Here is a 21,523-nt window from a genome sequence, read left to right on the forward strand (position 1 = left end):
TCTACTGTGCGACAGAGCGTCCCGTAGTTATGACGCAATCGTTAGCCTATTTTTACAAGAATGGCTTCTACGGGGCCATAACGTAAGATACAAAGTAATGGAGCCTTTTATCCATTGTCCCGTTTCTTGAGAAATAAATAATGGACAAATGGAGTCTTTGGACGCCTCAGATGTAAAGTTATTCGCTGTCAAAGTGACGCCAAAATGAATGGGAGTCAATGGGATGCTAACAGCAGGTGATAGCCAGCTACAATGGCGGCTCCCGGAGGCAGCTTCAACTTCCGGCTGATGGATTACCCCCTTGCTGAAATCAGGCGACACTTCCTGATGCTGCGGCCGGCGGCCCGCTGGCTCAAAGTTGGAAGTGTGTTTTTTCCGCTCACATGCGATAGGGGGGTGCGAAACGACCACCATTCAACCCGAAAAGAGTAATATAACCATTCCAATGACTCCGAAGCTGTTCGGTTGAGGTAAAAAACCTGCATAGTTCACCTTTAATGCATCATTGTTGAATAAAAGTGTTAATTTATTTAGTTTAAAAAAAAAAATCTTACTGACCCCAATTTGAACAACAGTAGTGTAATTTCTTACTTTTTTCTTTTGACTTTGGGCTGACTTGTTTATGTGAGATTCGGCCACCTGAATCACAATCAACTATGCTTTCTCTCCAGCTATTTTATCCAATAATGAACGCTTCTCTCGCAGTAAATTAATTTGCTGTGCAGTGCTGGAATCAAAGCCTCATTATTTAAGTTTCCATCCAAAGATGCAAATTTAACTTGTGTGCAAAATTGGAATGTCACATAAAACATTCACAAATAAAAGCAGTGTTTCCATCCTATGCGTTCAAGAGCAAAATTGTCACTTCCTGGGAAATTGGCACAAAATATAAGTAATAAAAAAGGAAGTTGCTGCAATCAGGGGAAGAAACGGAGGCTCTTTTTTTCCTCTATCATAAATGACTTGCGTCTCAGAGCGCACAGACAAAACGCAATAAACACGGTAATGTTATCTTGCATTCACATGCCTGATGTTTGGTAACGCAATCCAGAGCCTGACGCAATCATATTAGAGTCCGTATGCCCGATGGCCAGTCCAGCCCTGTATTAGACGCTTCTGGGAGGGAACTAAACCATGACAAACTTTGGCTCAGGCATTTCAGAAGGACATTTGAGATGCTGTGATGTGATTGGTCTGCTGGTTAGTTCAGTTATCCAATCACATCCTCTGTTGAGGCAAAATCACATGAATTTGTTGTAGCGCATCGAGTGATTTAGGTGTTTATGCCATGTCGTAATACCCGTAATTACGAGATTACAACTTGTAAAAAGCGATCAAGTCCTCGTAGAACTTGTAACCTGACAATAGGTGCGTTCAACGCCATGTCATAATTATTGTAACGATTCTGAACTTTAAAAAGCCTTTACATGCTTGTAGAACTTGTAATTACAACGTGTAAACTCGTAATTTTCTTAAAGCTACGACTTGCTTTACGTGGCCACTGCAGATTTAAGGTGTGTTCGACTTGACGCGGCGCTGTGCAGACCGATCGGTGTATGACACTAAAGTACCGCGCGAGCGTTTCGAAAGCATACAGATCTTTATTTACGCCAATTACGACATGGCGTAAATAAAGATCTTACGCCATGTTTACGAACGCCATGCTTACGACATGCGAACACTGCTAATTTTCGGAGAGCTCCTATTTGTACCACCTGACCACTGCAAATTGATCCTGCATTCACGCCATGTCGTAATTACCGTAGTCTCGAGATGACAATACGTATATTCAGAGCTATTTATGTCCTCGGACTGGGAGTTATGCGTTTCTATGGCAACTCTGCTGCAGATTCATTTAGACGTGGATAGTCAAGTGGTATAAGCTCTCAGACAATTCCCATCTTACAAGCTCTAATTACGAGCTCTACGAGGATGTGAAAGCTTTTTAAAAATCAGGAAATTACGGTAATAACATGGCGTGAACGCACCTGAATTTAGGTGTTGATTCCTAGTCCGAGGACATGAACAGCTTAGAGTGGAACTTACGCATTGTCATCACGAAATTTTACGACATGGCGTGAATGCAGCATTTAATTGGTAAATGTATTTCAATCATGGTTTATGCATGTCACCCAGACAGCAACATCATAAGGGGCTTTCGCACCAGACTATTGGCGGGAAGTACTGGATTTCGGCGTGTTCGCAGCGCAGGAACTAGGAACGATTTTAGTTCTAGGAACTCCTTTTTTGGAGGAACTAATTTAGCTCCTACTTCAGAGTAGGGTTTAACCCAGCACAATAGGAACTACCAGTGACGTTAGTATATGCTGATTGGCCGAACGCACATGAAACACCAGCACCCGCCATTTAAAAAAAAAAGCCATGTAAACACACAGTTTATAGCCTATATATTTACTCCAGAAACTAACTCTAGAAACATGGAAAACAGTGATAGCCTTTACGCTAAAGAGAAAATCCAACGCAACTTTAAAGGGTCAAGAAACCCCCCTCTTTCAGCTCAAGTCTAGCTCACAATCTTTTTGAAAAATGCAACTTAAATGGGCGTGGATGGCTGTGAGAAGAAGGGAGGGGAGTGGGTGTGGTATGGCACGGCAGGGGAGGGGGGAGGGCAGGATAACTGTCATCGGCCAGCGGCCCATGCATATCAACTGTCACAAAAAATCAGTGGGAAAACGTGAGGAAATGCTAGATTTCTTATAGCTGGCAAAGTTAAAGTCTAATGAAATACAGTGACATCTTATTTTTGTCCTTTCAAAAGTAACTGAATGCCCTGCCTATATTAGCCTACAGTAATCGTAATTTCTATTTAAAACATATTAATGTACAGGTACAATTATAATGTCATTATAAAATATATATTTGTTTATATACACACTATAAATGCATATATTTGAAAATAATTAATTTTAAATGATTATAAAGATATACTGCTCTTGCCTGGGTGAATAGTATTCGCTGAGTTTTGTTTAAGTTTAAAGACGTGGTCCCGAAAAAAAGTTCACGGAGACGGAGAGGCAGAAAGCACACCCTGTTTATTTTCTTTATTTTATAAAAGCACACTGTTTTGTTTCGATTGTAAGTGGACACATAAAAAAGGAGACATTTAACAGTTTATTTTTTCATATTTCTTAAGTTTGTATGACCACAAATAACGGAGTATTTTAAGTCTATTTTGCTGCTATGTAAAAAGAAATCCAGCAAAACGCACCGCTGACCACCGGCGCGTTTGTCGACCCCAGAGGTTTAACAAAACTAAGGCAAGTAAAACGGTCAGGGTTACATTTTAGACACACACACACCTCTGAAGGGATAGAAAAGTCCTCGGGACTTGGTACCGCATCACTCGCAAGACGCAACTTGGATTGGTGAACAAGGCCGAAGTCCACCATTCTCCAGTTCTAGAAGCTCTCTCGCTACAAAAATGCTTCCTACACACACATAGATGTGTCCGTGGTTGATGGCCAACCAACCACCCGCACCCAGAGTCTAGCCCCAGCATCGCAGGGAAAGATATGCAACGCACTGGAACTTTTGCTCATCTACTGCACGATATCACAGTTTGACATGTCTGTCATTGGAAAATGGAAAGATCCACGTGGTGTCATGAAGCCTATAAGAAGCGAAGCCTATGGAGGAGGGATCCAGCTCTCAGATTTAATCAAAAATATCTTAATTTGTGTTCCGAAGATGAACGAAAGTCTTACGGGGTTGGAACAACATGAGGGTGAGTAATCACTGACAGAATTTTCATTTTTGGGTGAACTAACCCTTTAAATCTAACAGATGCTAACATTGTCTTCAATGGTGTTCAACACACATACTTCTGTTAAAATCTCAGAAAATTGGGTTTAGGGTTTCATGACCCTTTAAGGGGACCAAGCCAAACATGATTATGTATTTCTGTTTAGCTAGTGACACTGGACATCAACCACACGGCTTAAGCTAATAGCTTTACATATAATGTCTTTCTATGTATAACAGTTCTATCTAATAATGTATTAGACAGGACTGTTAGATCGTAAACTAATGAACACGGAGAATGCGAGGACTGTGTGCTCAGGCTGTGGCGTTCTCAGCGCCGTCAAAGTAAAAGTAACAACGAGTGCGGCTTCGGCACTTCCTACTGGTTCCTACTGGTGCTGCGAATGCAACCAGGAAAATGTTCCTGAGGGAACCATTAGTTCTCAGGGAACCACCCTGGTGAACTAAGTTTCTAGAAGTACCCGGTGCAAAAGCCCCTATAGCGTCGGCCCAGATCCAGGCCACATCTGGTACGTGGATTCAACGCACACCAGATGTGGGCCGGATCTGTGCCAACACTATGTTGCTGTCTGGGCTTCTTATCAGATAAAAATTGTATCAGCCACAATTGAGCACATACGGTTTTTTTTTTAAAGAATTTATAGAATTTATACATATCTTGGCATTTCCATCCAGCGAGTTTTTATGCAATATCCCGAAATTCACATAAAAATAGGTGGTTGGAAACTCGCTCCATGTCTCTTCTTGGCAGGCGCGATGCATAACAGAAAAGATTGACGCCACAAGTGCAGTTTCAGATTCTGAAACTGGAATTTATTTCCTAACTTTGCATGTCCATTTAAAGACTGCTGTAAAACATCGCTTAACATCGTACATTTAATTAGACAAGAACAATGTTTATACAATATTGCTACACTGTAAATGATATCTGACATATTATATTCAACACTGGTGAATGAAAAGCTCCACCATAGAAACAAATAACACTTCTACTAAGATGAATGGTCCCATCAGCCCTGTGAGGGACGGACAGACGGACGCCGACAGGACAGAACAGAAGAACAGACTGCAGGGCTGAATCATGCGGCATGTCCTCACCAGGAAGAAGAGAAGATCGGCTGAGGAGGATTGTGCAAATCAAGTCTTAAAGAGTTAAAGTTTCCCCTCATTTCATGGCCTGCACTCTGAACCAGGAGCATTTCAGTCCGTTTGGCTGAAAACCAGCACTATGAGAAGAGGCGGCTGTCCTCCTGAAACTGGCTTCTCTGCAGTACCTTCACATGATTCTCATAGATTTTGAGAGCGGGGCCGAGTCTGATCGACAGACCAGTCAACACGTCACTGCGCTGCATCAGCAGTAAGGACTTCCCATCTATTTCCTGTTGGAAGATACAAAGGTTACTGGAGATCCGCAGCACCGATCCAAGACATTTCATTTCTGAATATAAAAAGAAATTACACTAGCGTTCAAAGGTTTGGGGTCAGTATGTTAAAAAAAAAAAAGAAATTAGTACTTTTATTCAGCAAGGACACATTAAAATTATAAAAAGTGAGAGTAAAGACATTTCTAATGTTTCTATTTCAAACAAATGCTGTTCTTTTGAACTTTATTCATCAAAGAATCCTGAAAAACAAATTAAGCAGCACAACTGTTTTCAACACTTATAATAATCATCAGAAATATTTCTTGATTTCTGAAGGACCATGTGACACTGAAGACTGGAGTAATGATGCTGAAAATTCAGCTTTGATCACAGGAATAAATGACATTTTATATTATATTCAAGTAGAAAACTCATTTTAAACTAATAATATTTCACAATATTACTGTTTTTACAGTAATATTGTATAAATTTACATTTTTTATCAAATAAACACAGCCTTGGTGAACCTAAGAGTGTAGTCTATAGCTTATACTGTAGCATGTTTTAGGTTTTCTTGGCCAATATCATCATTTGATTGTAATATCGATTGATAAAAGTATTAAACACATTTAACTCCTATTGATCCTATTTCTTTCAAAAAGAAAAGAAAAAGCGCAGTGAACCTTTTTGTCAAACTAGTTTTTGAACCTCTACAAGTTCAAAAAGTTGGATTTTAATGGCACTGTTTACTGGAGTGACAAATTTTGGTAAAAAATAGTCAAATTCTCTGAAAAAAAAAGTAAAATATTCATTAGGGCGGTCAAAAGTTTGTTACCAAGTCGATACAGAAATCTTTTACACGTAACAATATCTGCCTTTCTGCAGTACCGGTAGTATTGAGTATCGGGTCAATCCGGTACTCCTTTGAACGCTCCTTTCCATATTTGTGTGAACACGCTGTGAAGAGCGTCAAAGGTTTCTATTCACAATTTTTTTTTACAGCGTTGAACATGGTAGCCAATCACAGACATATCTGTTGAGCATGTGAATGCAATGGCCAATCAGAGGTGTTTAAATTAGTCAGAATCCATTCCATTGAGTGGTGAAGGAATGATGTCAGAACCTGCGCTCATTGCCCGCTTTTCTGTAAATAACCGTATGTAAATAAAATAGTTACCATACTTTTTGCTATGGTACCGAAAATAACAATAATACAACAGTAAAATTTTAGTGGAATTGGTACGGACTAGAGATTTTTTGTGTCAACCTTAATTCTCATTATCACAATGTGCACAAAAAGGATGTTTGACTTCTAAGGTTTTGTTTTGTAATAACTATTGCCATTGTTGTTTTCCAATGATAACTCTCATTAAAGAAATACTGTAAAACAGTTTGATTGTTTTTTCGCTTCGATCATTTAAAATCTGGACTAAGCACTTAACAAGGTAGTGAAATATTTTAGAGCTAGAAACTAGTACAATGCATTTATATTTAGTACAGAAATTTAATTAATTTTTATTAATTTCCTGGTCTGGAAATAGCAATTTAAAAACGTCCTAATATTTGTTTTTCCAAGGCGGTGGCAAGTCTAAAATCATCATAAATTAAAGAAACGCCTTGTGCATTTTTCTGGCATTTATAGTAATAGTAATATGAATTAGGGGGGAAATGTACTTAATTATCATGAAAACAGCATCTTTTACACTGTAAAATTAAGACCTTTTTTCTTTCTTTAGATTTTGGGTTAACTATAACAAGCACATGTTCTTGACCGGTTTGTTTGACTACAGCACTAACCTGTGTCCTGAAAGCCAGCGCCTGCTCAGGGAAACCCACGGACGTGAAGTAACGGGCCACATCGGCCACGCTCCAAAGCAAAGGGTCCTGCACAACTTCTTCCTTCACCGCATCACTGAGAATGGACAAAAACAGCTTCAAACCTCAAAGTTCATGAGCAATACAGACTAGGCTTCTCCATATCACAACAATAATATATTAACCAATGGTGTGAGTTTGAGGTGGTACTACCTGACCAATGGCACGTTCTAAGAACGTTTTGATAAAATTATGGAAACGTTATTTCTGAATGTTCTCAGAACGTTCAAAACGTCCAGTTTGTGATGTTTTAAAAATGTTTTTTTTTTGTGTGTTTATGTGAAGATTAGCTAAAAAGAGTTAGCGAACGTTCCATTTGAGGATTTAACAAACATCATAGGAATGTTACTTTTTGAATTTTGAATGTTTTGAAACAAGTAGTAATGCATTAAAAAAATGTAACGATCGAAATGTTTCAGAAAAAAAAAAAAAAGTTCCATTAATGACGTTCTGAGAGCATTATTGAAGACCAGGTAACTGGAAGAAAGGTTTTTCATAACTTTGAGAGAACCTTGCCAGAATGTTAGCCAATGTTCTGAGAATGTTCCCTGTTAGCTGGGATGATGAAGGGTTTGAAAACATTTATTATTTGTCCAATTGTGCTTGATGCCACAGAAATACCACACTAGAACTTTAAGTCTCAATATTTCAGTGTTTATTGCCAAAGATACAAAGAAAATGTTAACTTTCACTCACTTTTCATTATTCATCTCTCCATTGTTAATCGTTTCTTCCTCTGTCGTGCTCTTGGGCTCCTTATTGCACATTTCACCTGTGAAAGCACAATTTTGAAAAAAATATATGTACAATGAGTTGATAGATTCGGTGCCGGTTCAGAAATTAATGGGGACTTGGGGCAAAAATGCCACTGAAATGGCCCCCAAATTCAAGATAGGGGGCAAAAAATGCCCCTGCACAAATAAACTAAACCTATCATGTTGTGATTGAAGTGAAATGTGAACATGATTGAATAGTGTTGATTCATTGTGGTCATACATTTAGATTTTGCATTTTGATTCGATTTTTTTGCAGCATTGAGCATTACAACCAATCACTGTTGAGCACATGAAAGCATTGGCCAATCAGTGGCGTTTACATTAGTCACAGGTGAAAGAACAAACGCTCACTAACTCACTTTATTCCTAATTTGAATAAACGTTTGTTTTTCATGCTACTAAAAAACAACCAATGTGAAGTCTTGATTTTCTAATGCATAAAAACTAATTCATAAACAGTTTTCGTTTTGTTTTGTCTGTGCAGACTACAGGAATATGACACGCTGTTTCCCCAAACACAAACATTTTTTCTGTATTCTATTAATTGACAATAATTATCATTTACAATATCAAAGGCAATAAATCGACAGTAATCTTTTGTAATAAAACTGCAGCCCTACCCTGTAATGTTATTTTTTAAAATATATAATGTATATAGATATATAATATATAATGTATAAAATATATAATTTTTAAATTAATAATGTAGTATATTCTTCATCTAGGCTATTCATTATGCATTTATATTGTAAATACACATATGCCACCTATGAGTAGCATTAAACAGTCTGTGTAAATAAACATAAATGCCATTTCCTATGCAGCTTCCGTTCCACCTTTGAAATGATGGCTTTTGTTGATGTTTATTATTTCAACAGTCTATTATTCTAATTAGTTGTAGTAATTGGTTAAATGTAAGTATTTGACATAAACAAGATACACATAAAAAAGACAACACAGATACGTAAACATAAAAATTACCCTTACAAAGGTATATATAACAAATAAATAAAAAAAGCCTCTGGAAATCACTTCCAGGGGCAAATATTGGTCCTTAAAGGTGCAGTAAGTGATTTGTGAGAAACACTGTTGATATTTGAAATTTAAACACACCCCTCCCTTCATTGCTCCGCCCCCAAAATGCATGAACACACAATGCAAGAGTGGATATTTATCATAGCTGAGGCGAAGCAAAATAATGCTTGGTATAATAATAATCTTGGTTCTGTGACTTTCCATGCATGCTACAGCACCGAGTGCCAGCAAACCAATGTTACTCACGTATGGAGCAGAACCAACTCTGCGTCTGTTTTCAGGCCTCAGCCTGATTCAGTCTCTCCAGCGCTGGAAAGCTTATCTAATATTAACATGGGTTGGGTCTAGGGTTGGGTACCGAAACTCGGTGCCAATAGGGAACCGGTTCCGACGTAAACGGTAGTAACCAGACCGAATAAGAAAGAAAATTTCGGTGCCTGATTTCGGTGCCTAACTTCATTAGGCACACACGCGCACACACACACACGCAAGGTCTCTCGCTCTCTCTCTCTCCGCCGTGCGTGTGCTACACAGTTTGGAGCACAGTTTCTTCTGTCTCGCATGCGCGCTCTTTCTCGCAAGGTTTGGCTGCATTTCACGTGTAAAATTACGTGTCAGAACGCCCTCTGGGTGTGCCGATAGTCTGAATCCCATATAGAATCAAGCCAATTCATTGGCTGATGGCGCCGCATCGACGCACTTACGTCGTCATACTATGTTGGCGCGCGCGCGCCATCTGCTCCTCAGATTTCTCTGCCGAAAAAGGAAGCTGGTCGACAGCGCGAGGAGCTTGGCTGCGTCCCGTTCCCTATTGAGAGATATGTTACACCAACCAGAGATGTTCTCTTTCATAGGTTCACTCACCGCTGCGTAGCGAAGAAGCAGTGGATTTGTATTTGTAGGCTGCTGTATCACGTGCCGTTTGAACTGACGCGCTACAGCGATCTGTCACATTTCAAAGAGCCAAAACGTTATTTATTGTGTGAATCTCGTAAAAATATTGACAGAATCTGACAGCTGTGGATTTGTTCCATATCAAAAGTAACCTTCTCTGTCTTGTCTGTCAGTGTCCTCTTTGTCCGCGATTTTTCTGTGTGAAAAGGGTCATTTGCGTGAGTCTCACGGTCAATGCGTGAGAGTTGGCAGCTCTGCCTGCTAGTAATCTCTATTAATCTCCAGTATTATTACATTGTTTGATACAATATTGTTTCATTTGATATTATGTAAATATGAATTTTTATTTTATATTGGATTTATTATTACCATATGTTACTTGTATTTATATTGTTTAAAGATTTAAGTTAATATTGTGTCCAGTTTGGCCCTGTAAATTAAAGGGTATTATTTTTTGATAAAGTGTGTGCGGTTTCATTTTCTTAAGTACCGATTTAAGAACCGTTTAAGCACCGGAACCGTTTAAAAAATACCGAGTAGGTACTGGAATCGGATAAAACCCAAACGATACCCAACCCTAGTTGGGTCCTAATGCTCTTTCCTGATCATAACCCTTCTTTTTCCAGTGATATTCCTCTGAGTGAGCTTTTATCTTTTGTAATGTCTCTCAGCCATCTCTCATTCTACAATCTTTCTTCAAATCTACTTCTTGCTCACTCTCTCTCCTCCCCCATAATGAGTGGACACGCCCCCTACTGCTGATTGGTTCACTCTCTCTCCTCCCCCATAATGAGTGGACACGCCCCCTCCTGCTGATTGGCTCACTCTCTCTCCTCCCCATCATGAGTGGACACGCTCCCTACTGCTGATTGGTTCACTCTCTCTCCTCCCCCATAATGAGTGGACACGCCCCCTCCTGCTGATTGGCTCACTCTCTCTCCTCCCCCATCATGAGTGGACACGCCCCCTACTGCTGATTGGTTCACTCTCTCTACTCCCCCATAATGAGTGGACACGCCCCCTCCTGCTGATTGGCTCACTCTCTCTCCTCCCCATCATGAGTGGACACGCTCCCTACTGCTGATTGGTTCACTCTCTCTCCTCCCCCATAATGAGTGGACACGCCCCCTCCTGCTGATTGGCTCACTCTCTCTCCTCCCCATCATGAGTGGACACGCTCCCTACTGCTGATTGGCTCACTCTCTCTCCTCCCCCATAATGAGTGGACACGCCCCCTACTGCTGATTGGCTTACTCTCTCTCCTCCCCATCATGAGTGGACACGCTCCCTACTGCTGATTGGCTCACTCTCTCTCCTCCCCCATCATGAGTGGACACGCTCCCTACTGCTGATTGTCTCACTATCTCTCCTCCCCATCATGAGTGACACGCCCCCTCCTGCTGATTGGCTCATTCTCTCTCCTCCCCATCATGAGTGACACGCCCCCAACTGCCGATTGGCTCACTATCTCTCCTCCCCATCATATGTGGACACGCCCCCTCCTGCTGATTGGCTCACTCTCTCTCCTCCCCATCATGAGTGACACGCCCCCTCCTGCTGATTGGCTCACTCTCTCTCCTCCCCATCATGTGTGGACACGCCCCCTCCTGCTGATTGGCTCACTCTCTCTCCTCCCCATCATGAGTGACACGCCCCCTCCTGCTGATTGGCTCACTCTCTCTCCTCCCCCATCATGAGTGGACACGCCCCCTACTGCTGATTGGCTCACTCTCTCTCCTCCCCCATCGTGAGTGGACACGCTCCCTACTGCTGATTGGCTCACTCTCTCTCCTCCCCATCATGAGTGACACGCCCCCTCCTGCTGATTGGCTCACTCTCTCCTCCCCATCATGAGTGACACGCCCCCTCCTGCTGATTGGCTCACTCTCTCTCCTCCCCATCATGAGTGACACGCCCCCTACCGCTGATTGGCTCACTCTCTCTCCTCCCCCATCATGTGTGGACACGCCCCCTCCTGCTGATTGGCTCACTCTCTCTCCTCCCCATCATGAGTGGACATGCCCCCACTGCTGATTGGCTCACTATCTCTCCTCCCCATCATGAGTGGACATGCCCCCTACTGCTGATTGGCTACAAGTGTGTTATGCTGCTTGGTCCGATCCACTTTCAACAGTGTTTCTCAGAAATTGCTTACTGCACCTTTCATGGAAAACTTAATTTCTGACCCTGATGCGCTATGGAAGTTAAGGAGCACAGGCACAATCCTCACCCTCCTCAGCATGATCAGAGACAGCGTGAGGCCCTCCGTCTGCCAACACCGCCTCGTCCTGAAGACAGACACGCACAATATGACACAGAGACGCAGAGGAACATGACAGATGTGCTGTGACTGGAAGCAGGACGGATGTGCTCACCGGCGTGACTGGATCAGGGGTGGCCACGCTCTCCTCCACCCTAGGCTCCTCCTCGGCTTTAAGAGCGGAGAGACAGATGGCCGGTGCCTCCTGCAAGGACTCCACGGACCCTGTGGGCCACAATGACAAATACCGTCAGCTGAAATCGCTTCATGTAGAATATTTACGCCGTCAAAATGTGTGATTGAATGTTTGTCTCTTTGGACTTTTACTTCAAATTTTCTTCAAAGTTTTAAAACAAAAGCTGCTGCTCTCCGTATGTTTTTCCGTCATCTCAGATCGTGTTCATGTGTAAATTGCGCAAGCTTATTTCATCTATTAGTTCAAAAGATCTGAAAAAAGCCCATAGATTTACTGACCCATAGACCCTCCCCTAGAAGAAATCAGGACAAAAGTGGTTGAAAGTGGACAAAAGAGACAGATTAAAACACCAGGTGTAAACGGGAATGTGTTTCTCTTGTCTACTTGTGATCCAATCGACCAAAAAGCATCTTAAAGGGATACTTCACCTCTGGGAAGATGAATGTGTATTTAAAATGGGTCATTTATGTAGAAGAAATGTGAAATTATTTTTGAATTTGGAGCTTTCTAGACTGACAAAAGCCAGAAAATGTATTTTTGGCTTATGTGGATGAAAGACAACAACTCCCAGAATGCACTTGCTTCGCTGCCCTAGGAGGCCACGCCTACCGGTAACAGACCGCAGTAGTTAAACAACAAGTTTAGGCTACTAGTGAGTCTCCGTGATGAGTCTGCCCGAAACTGTGTTTCGAGATCGGCCAAAATGTCCGGGATTCGGCTTTTGCGTTCTAGTCGCCATTCATTATGTTTACTGTGGCCAGCAGGACGAGGCTAGAACGGCGCGAGGCCGGTGGCGTGATTACTGATGAGCGACACCTGTGAGACGCACCGGTCTCATATCTCTCACGGAGGAGCGGGAATTTTCTTAGCAATGTTAAAACGCACATCAACCGATCACTTGTTTAGCGTTCATGTAAACACTACATTCAGATTCACCAATCGGAATGAATTCAGTTAGATTGAAACAAAAGGTGTGCATGTAAACAATGAATGGCGACTGCAGAAAGCAAAAGCAGAATCCCGGACATCGGACTCTCACTGAGACTTCAGATGCCCCAACACCTGTGAAGAGACGACTCGACGCCGGCGATATGTTATGCCCTAAATTAATACGTGATGATTAACTAACTGTATTCTTCTGTGTACATTTCTGAAATGCACTTTCTGTAAAGCTGCTTTGAAACAATATGTATTGTGAAAAGCGCTATACAAATAAATTTGAATTGAATTGAACATCGACGGCCGGACATGTCCGGGAAAAAGAGGATAGTAACCCCTACTACTCAGCTTTCTCCACAGAACAAGAGCCTGCTAGCTTAGCTTCCAAAAAAAAGATGTCTGACACTATGTGTACATTCTGTGAGTGAGATCCCACCCTCTATGGGCGGGTTGAGAACATGCGGGACAGCCCCTACTACTGACTGTAGTCTTTAGCCTCTGGCCAAAAAATCCTCCGATGACGCAAAATGACGCTTTTGCGTCATCGGAGGATTTTTTCCAGACAAAAAATACATAAATCTCTCGTCTCAGGGGGATATGAGGGTGGAAAGCACGGTAATTCGAAAATACTACAGGTTTTCTACTAATACAAAGCTTAATGCTAAATCCTGAAGTATCCCTTTAATACCAGCTGTAAACAGGGCCTCTGATTCTCAAACAATTGTATAAATGAAGTTTACCGACTAACATTCGGCTAGTAGGATGCCAGCTTTAACTGAGGCTGCCAGGAAAACCATAACGTTAAAGTCACCATGAAATCAAAATGGACAATTCTTATTTTTTTATGTAATATTGCAGTTTATTGTAAATGATTCATCTATAAACATCATTATTTTTTTAATTCATTTCCTCATAATATCTAATCAGAATAACTTCCCCTCCTCTTGCAGCGTCATCTCTTCTCTTCTCTGATGGTGTGTTTACTGGCATGAGGGCGGAGCAACCTGTCACTCACATGAGATCCACCAATAGCAAACTACAACTATCTAATCAATTACTGATGGACAAAACCAAGCCCCGCCCCACATTTGTTCTTGTGCGGGAAGTCGTTTCATTTGGATATACACTCACCTAAAGAATTATTAGGAACACCTGTTCAATTTCTCATTAATGCAATTATCTAATCAACCAATCACATGGCAGTTGCTTCAATGCATTTAGGGGTGTGGTCCTGGTCAAGACAATCTCCTGAACTCCAAACTGAATGTCAGAATGGGAAAGAAAGGTGATTTGAGCAATTTTGAGCGTGGCATGGTTGTTGGTGCTAGACGGGCCGGTCTGAGTATTTCACAATCTGCTCAGTTACTGGGATTTTCACGCACAACCATTTCTAGGGTTTACAAAGAATGGTGTGAAAAGGGAAATACATCCAGTATGCGGCAGTCCTGTGGGCGAAAATGCCTTGTTGATGCTAGAGGTCAGAGGAGAATGGGCCGACTGATTCGAGCTGATAGAAGAGCAACTTTGACTGAAATAACCACTCGTTACAACCGAGGTATGCAGCAAAGCATTTGTGAAGCCACAACACACACAACAGACCCCACCGGGTACCACTCATCTCCACTACAAATAGGAAAAAAGAGGCTACAATTTGCAAGAGCTCACCAAAATTGGACAGTTGAAGACTAGAAAAATGTTGGCTGGTCTGATGAGTCTCGATTTCTGTTGAGACATTCAGATGGTAGAGTCAGAATTTGGCGTAAACAGAATGAGAACATGGATCCATCATGCCTTGTTACCACTGTGCAGGCTGGTGGTGGTGGTGTAATGGTGTGGGGGATGTTTTCTTGGCACACTTTAGGCCCCTTAGTGCCAATTGGGCATCGTTTAAATACCACAGCCTACCTGAGCATTGTTTCTGACCATGTTCATCCCTTTATGGCCACCATGTACCCATCCTCTGATGGCTACTTCCAGCAGGTTAATGCACCATGTCACAAAGCTCGAATCATTTCAAATTGATTTCTTGAACATGACAATGAGTTCACTGTACTAAAATGGCCCCCACAGTCACCAGATCTCAACCCAATAGAACATCTTTGGGATGTGGTGGAACGGGAGTTTCGTGCCCTGGATGTGCATCCCACAAATCTCCATCAACTGCAAGATGCTATCCTATCAATATGGGCCAACATAGAGAATGCTTTCAGCACCTTGTTGAATCAATGCCACGTAGGCAGTTCTGAAGGCGAAAGGGGGTCAAACACAGTATTAGTATGGTGTTCCTAATAATCCTTTAGGTGAGTGTACATCGCAACAGGAAAGAAAAGATCTTCCATTTCATGCAGACTTTATCATTTTAACTAATGTATGTGAATTAGCGTCTCAGTTTAAATGCTGGTCAGTTTGGTATTTTATCTTGAGTAGTACATACCCATGTCCTGCTGGGCTGCTGGTTGTATGTGCTCGGGCAGAGTGTAAGCGCTGTCGGCGTCCTGCCTCAGAGCATCATGGGTAGGAGAGTTCTTTGAGGAAGTGGGTGAAGGAACAGGCAGACTGGTGTTACTGCTGGTGACGGGACTCATGCTGATGCCCGAGTCAGCGGTGCTCTGAGCGCACATGGCGTCCAGACTGCTCTCATCGCCCTCCTCATCCATACTGCTGTCCATCCCTGCCGTCATCGACATCTCGTCCTAAAAAGATTGCAGAATTTGATTTTACTTGATCAGTCTGCCTACAATCCAGTGCAACATGAGGCTTCAACAGAACGCATCACGTGTGCCATCTGAAACTGTGTTTTTAACAGTTTTCATACCTTTATATATAAAGTATATATATATATATATATATATATATATATACACTAAATACATAGCATTTTTTCAAGACGAAAAATATGAAGCAGCACAACTGTTTTCAACACTGATAATAATAATGTTTCTTGAGCAACAAATCAGCATATTTTTTCAGGGATTTTCAAGGTGTGGAGTAGGGTTGGGCGACATGACGGTCGATAAGAGATTTTTCGATATAGTTTATCTGTATGTATGTAAATACATCCATGCAGTATAGGACTGCTTAAACACGATAGAGCAGCAAAGAAACATGGATGAATGAGAAGAAAGAGCGGGACATGCTTGATGATGATGAGTTATTAAAAGAACAATAAACCTTGACTGAGAACAGAATTCGGTACCGACAGGCGGCTTTCTGTGGTGCACATCCGAAGCGCACGAGTGCTGAATTTAGTTCACTTTCGCTGCTTATTGCGCTTGAACGGTCAAATACACACATTTATGTGTCAAAATGCCGGTCTTGGCGAGTATTCACGTAAACACAGTCAGTTATGTCTAAAGGGAAAATAAACAGTTGGGCCAAATAGATTCTAAATAATTATCGTAATATTGGATCAATGCATAAGATCTTAAAGTGACTGAAGTCTTATAGGCCGCATTATATGGTTCAAGTGACCCAATTCAGATTGTTTCCTCCCATGGGGCACAGATATGACCAGGGCTTGACATTAACACTCGCCAGCCCGCCAAATGTGGGTGTATTTCAGCAGTGTAACGCAGTCATTCCTACTAGCCACTTTGGCGTATACATTGATATTGATATATACTATAATATATACATTTTTCAATTGTAGTCTTTTAAAAAGGAATCTGAAATAATAAACTAAGTAGTGTGGTCAAAAATATAATTTTTTTCATACAGATACTGAAATATCTGAGACATTTCCAATACTCATTTTCCACAGAATAGATATAGGATACCAGCAGCGCTTTCTCTCTCTCTCTCTCTCTCATCTCTCAGACAGCGAGTTACACACAAACCCATCTCTCCTCACTCACCAGCTTCATTTGCTCCAGATGAATATTGTTGCTGTTACAGGGCTTGAATTTTGGCATGAGATTGCGCATAATTTTAGTCATTCCAGCAGATTTTCTGCTCACATCCAATGTGCGGCACATTAAGAAGCCTCTCAATACTAAATAGAGTTTTTTTTCGGTGCTTATTGCGCTTAAACAGTCAAATATACACAAAATAGTGACAAAATGCTGGTCTTGGCGAGTATTCACATAAACACAGTCAGTTATGTTTTAAGTGAACGTAAACAGTTGAGAAAGAAAACAAATTTGTAACAGTATAAAGGATCCATGCGTCAGGTCTTAAAGTGACATCAGCTTAATATACCTGCTGGCAAATATCTATATGGCAGTTTTTCCCCATGGTATCGATGCCAAAATTGTGTCCAGTGAAAATGCTGAGTCGCTGGTAACTGGAAAACCACTAGCCACAGTCGCAGGTGAGCAAAAAAGTTAATGTCAAGCCCTGGATATGACCCACAAACGTGCAAGCCGGAAAAAGGCATTCCGATATTCTCCGATTGGTTTCATTCATGTGGAAATAAATCTGATATGAATCGGATACCTGCATTTGCAAGAGGACAGATCAGATACTCTCCTGTCAATACGAATTGTACGTCATTGAAAAACCGACGGTGGCGAATGATGTCAACTCAGGTGGAGACCAACCGCGATCACATGACTCTTTTCAATGGCGCAATGGAGGACGAAGGCTCAACCCAACGTTTTGCTGACCTTTAATGATGTTGTGGAAAGCAAATGCTTGTATTATTATCATTTTGTCTTTGTCCAATGCAAATCAAGCTGCTTTTACTTCCTTTTTGGCCTAAGCTCTTCCAGATCAGTACGTCTACCTAGGGTTGATTCGCCAAGTTTATAGTGTAAATGCAGATCTCAGATATGGGTCACTTTTAAAAGAAGATGTAAGCTGGTCGTCAAAATAATTAGATATAGTCAACAAATCGAAATTGGGCATCAAGACCTGCAGAGTAAATGCGGCCATATAGGACTACCTGCTGCTGTCTGTCGTTAATGTTAGTCAAAAAACAAAAAGAAAATCATTCACTACTTTTCATTGAATATCTTTCATAGCTTTATTAAGAATATATGTATATGTAATTCATAGAGTGCAGTTCATACTATGCCGTTTAATTGGGGGGATTTGCCATTTCAGTTGTTTTTGTTTCATTCATTCTTTTGTGTTTTATAATTGTGTAAAAAAATGTCTGAAACGCCTATAATAAACAATTTAATGGCAGTCTCCCATTATGTCAACTTAACCCATATAATGTGCCAACATGCCCTGCTAAGGGTTCAGTGAACCGTCCTGGGCAATAACAGTGGAATGTTCAATAGCCCAGAAATATTTTCACTAAAAATCATAAGCAGCCAGGCAGGAGGAATAAAGAAAACATCTATTAGCATTCATTCAGTGGCTTTAAACAGCACTCCATGCTGCTTAGCAATACTAGAAATACCTGCATTTCTACATTTAAACGAATATATTTCGACTATTGCACTTTGTGATTATGCTCAAAACCGTCCCACTGCAAAACTGGATTACCGTCGAATCGAGCTTTAGTGGTGTCTGAAGGCCGCGCGCAGTTTACTCAGACAGAAATTCCTCGTCGTCCGTCTTTTCCTACACTTTGAACCCCAGTTTTGGCGATGATTGACGCTATGATATTAGGAACGTTGCTACCAGAGCAGTAAGCATAGCGAAATAACTTAGTAATACAGTATGAGGAACATTACAGAGTGAGATTGCTGAACGGAGGCGCCCTGAACTCGCGCGAGTCGCGGTTCTCCGCGCGCCCTCCGAGTGAAATGGGGCGGGCTCATGAACATTAATTAGCGTAACCTTCTCCAACAGCATATCAGAACGAAGCGAGCGGGCTCATGAATATTAAGTTACGTAACGCTCTCTAGTCGCATAGAACGAAGCGAGAGGGCTCATGAATATTAAGTGCGCGGGCGGTTCCTCAGCGGCCTGAGAGAGAAGCGTGGCGAGTTTATGTATATTAATTAGGCACGCCACAGGCGAACTTCACGCAGCCTAGTTAATATTCATAATCCCGCCCCGCTTCGCTCTGAGGCGCGCTGCCTGTCTGAGAAGCGCGTCCCAAAGCAAGCCAATGTTAAACGTGGCTATAGCCGACATTTTCCTCCTTTAAAACACATCCAAAACTAACGTTTCGTAGTGCACATGATTAATAAGTAGCGCAAGTTCACGAGCCGCAATGACGACTTGGTTCGCACTTCGCGTGCACGGACATAAAGGATCATGTAGATCAGCCCGTGCAATGACTTGCGCTTCAATGATCCCTATAAATTATCGTATTTACTTTGTCACGACCCATACAAGTGGACAAATGCGGTCTCGCGGTAGTAAATATGCGCTATGGCAAGTGCCATAGTGTCGCTCCTTGTGCGAAATGCGTCAGTCGGCTGATCAGTGATGTTTTGGTGACTTTCCCCCGCTAGTTTGGATCAACGGACAATGATTTTATCGCTAAAGTTGAGTTATGGGACTGTCTGCGCTCGAACAAAAACTCGCTCCGAAAGATCTCGACCTCGCAGAATCAGATCAAGCGCTTCCATTGTTGGCGATTTTCCGACGCTCATGAAGGTTCGTGCCGCTCCCCGTCTGCGCCAGTCCGCGCGCGCGTGTGTGTGTTTGTGCGTGCACTTGCTTTCATGTTTCATGCGCCAGAACAGTTAAACTAGTGATAAAACACTAATGCTTGCCATTGCGCGTGTGGTTTTAGTCGGAGCGCAGCCGCTCTTTTCAGTGCGCCAGCGCTCGGTTAAGGTTTACTTACTTCCATATCCTCCATGTGATCCTCATCCACGGGACCCAGAGCGCTGTCGCCGGCGCTCCAGTCCGCGAGAGAAGGCTGTTTCACCGCACACTTGCTCTGCTCGGTTTTTCTCCTGCCTCTTAGCACCTTTGCCGCGTTGCGATAGGACACCGAGCCTTTATAGTTGACTTTCAGCACCGTTTGCTCCTCTATCAGTTTCTCTAGTTCTGAACGGGTTCGGTCCCAGTCCGAGCCGTATCGTCTTTTAACCATTCTGCAAATTCTGTCCAGGTCCGGTCGCGCTTTTCTCGACCGCAGCGAGTCTATGGAGCCCAGGATCCATTCTCGGTACGGCTTAGACATTATTCCTAATGGGCTTCAAGCTTGATAGAGTGGATGAAGTGCGTCAGTGTTGCCTTCGACGTGACGCTCGCAGTCTTTCGAGTCGCGGCGCGAGCGCGCTGGAGAAAAAGAAAAAAAACGGAAACATACTGTACGCGTGCGTTGATCACATTGAGCGCTTAAGGTGGAATGCGCGAGATGCGGGTCCCGCCACTAGGAGATTTAAGGAGGATTTGTTCTGTTCTGTTGTTCTACGTGCAGCATAAAGTTCTGTTTTGGAATGCGACTAGCATCAGCATGTTGCATGTTTTGCTAATAATACGCGAAGTCCGCATTATTCGTAGGTAAAAACCCGTTTTATTTTCTCATTCCTTGTTTAATTAAATCAGTTATCTCAGAAATAAAAATAAAAAAAACGTTGGAATTTTAAATGTTATTCAGTAAAAATCTGTTAACGTTTAGCAATCCAATAAAACAACTAGCTATATACTTAAAGTTAGCAAAACAAGGCATTTTGCAACAATAAAGATTTCAAACAGTCTTATGCTACATTGTTGTCAGATGAGCTTTGTGCTTCATGTTTAAAGTCACCATTGAATCAAAAAGGACAATTCTTATTTTTTTCTGGAATGTTGCATTTATCATATATGATTTATCCATGCACATCATTATTTTTGTCTTATTCATGTGTCCTCAAAATCTTTAATAACTTCCCCTCCCTCTTGCAGCGACATCTCTTCTCTGATGACGTGTTTACTGTTGTGAGGGCGGGGCAACCTGTCACTCACATGAGATCCACCAATAGCAAAGCAGTCATCCAATTAATTCCCCATAAACAAAACCAAACGTTTTTTTCTCCTTCCACAGTCCTTTTCATACGCCACAATTGGGGAGAAAAGACTATATTGCAAGTTCTGTTTCACACTGACATTTAATCAGGCAACAAACATAAATATAATCCCAGAATCGTTTGGCAGTTTCATTGAATAATTTAAAAAGTTGCTTTTTATGAGTTAAACATCTTCAAATTTTGGAAATCCAAATCAATTAGAGAAGATTGGATTTGAAATTCCAGGTTATTGATGACACTAGAAATGGAAGGTCAAGTAATGTGCATTGCATTGTGGGATAGAGCATTGTGCTCCGTTGCATCTCAAGGAGATTCATATTTCCTGCAGAAAGCTGTCTGCATTTCCATGCATCTGGGAGCTTGCTAGTCTGGTACAAGAACACCTGAAATTCATAAGTGATCCGCCATTTTTGCTCATGGGCGCTCAGCTCTGCTGCCAGCTCATTTTGAGACAAAATGTCATGTGACTAATGACTAGACTTGCAAGAAAATGATGTCATGCCAACACTGATGAATCTAAAGGGGGGAAATACAATCCA

General features: G+C 41.8%; 1 protein-coding gene across 1 annotated transcript; it reads right to left on the bottom strand.

The window, feature by feature from the left end:
- Window positions 1–4,556: 4,556 nt before the first annotated feature.
- samd1a (sterile alpha motif domain containing 1a) lies at window positions 4,557–20,274 on the bottom strand. Its single transcript, XM_056232730.1, has 7 exons — window positions 19,814–20,274; window positions 15,557–15,815; window positions 12,103–12,212; window positions 11,958–12,015; window positions 7,719–7,794; window positions 6,945–7,059; window positions 4,557–5,162 (listed from the first exon to the last, which is right to left on the bottom strand). The coding sequence occupies exons 1-7, from the start codon at window positions 20,153–20,155 to the stop codon at window positions 5,010–5,012; spliced, it is 1,113 nt and encodes a 370-aa protein (XP_056088705.1). The 5' UTR covers window positions 20,156–20,274; the 3' UTR covers window positions 4,557–5,009.
- Window positions 20,275–21,523: the final 1,249 nt, after the last annotated feature.

This window comes from Rhinichthys klamathensis, unplaced genomic scaffold, assembly GCF_029890125.1.
Source record: "Rhinichthys klamathensis goyatoka isolate OS25496 unplaced genomic scaffold, OSU_Roscu_1.1 h1tg000015l_1, whole genome shotgun sequence".
Classification (NCBI taxonomy): Eukaryota; Metazoa; Chordata; class Actinopteri; order Cypriniformes; family Leuciscidae; genus Rhinichthys; species Rhinichthys klamathensis.

Excerpts from the sequence above, each read along its gene's own strand:
- samd1a (XM_056232730.1), bottom strand. The coding sequence starts at position 20,155 with ATGTCTAAGCCGTACCGAGAATGGATCCTGGGCTCCATAGACTCGCTG. Across the intron at positions 12,213-15,556 it reads AGCAGCCCAGCAGGACATGG|GGTCCGTGGAGTCCTTGCAG; the intron begins GTATGTACTACT and ends TGTGGCCCACAG. Across the intron at positions 12,016-12,102 it reads CCCCTGATCCAGTCACGCCG|GACGAGGCGGTGTTGGCAGA; the intron begins GTGAGCACATCC and ends GTCTGTCTTCAG.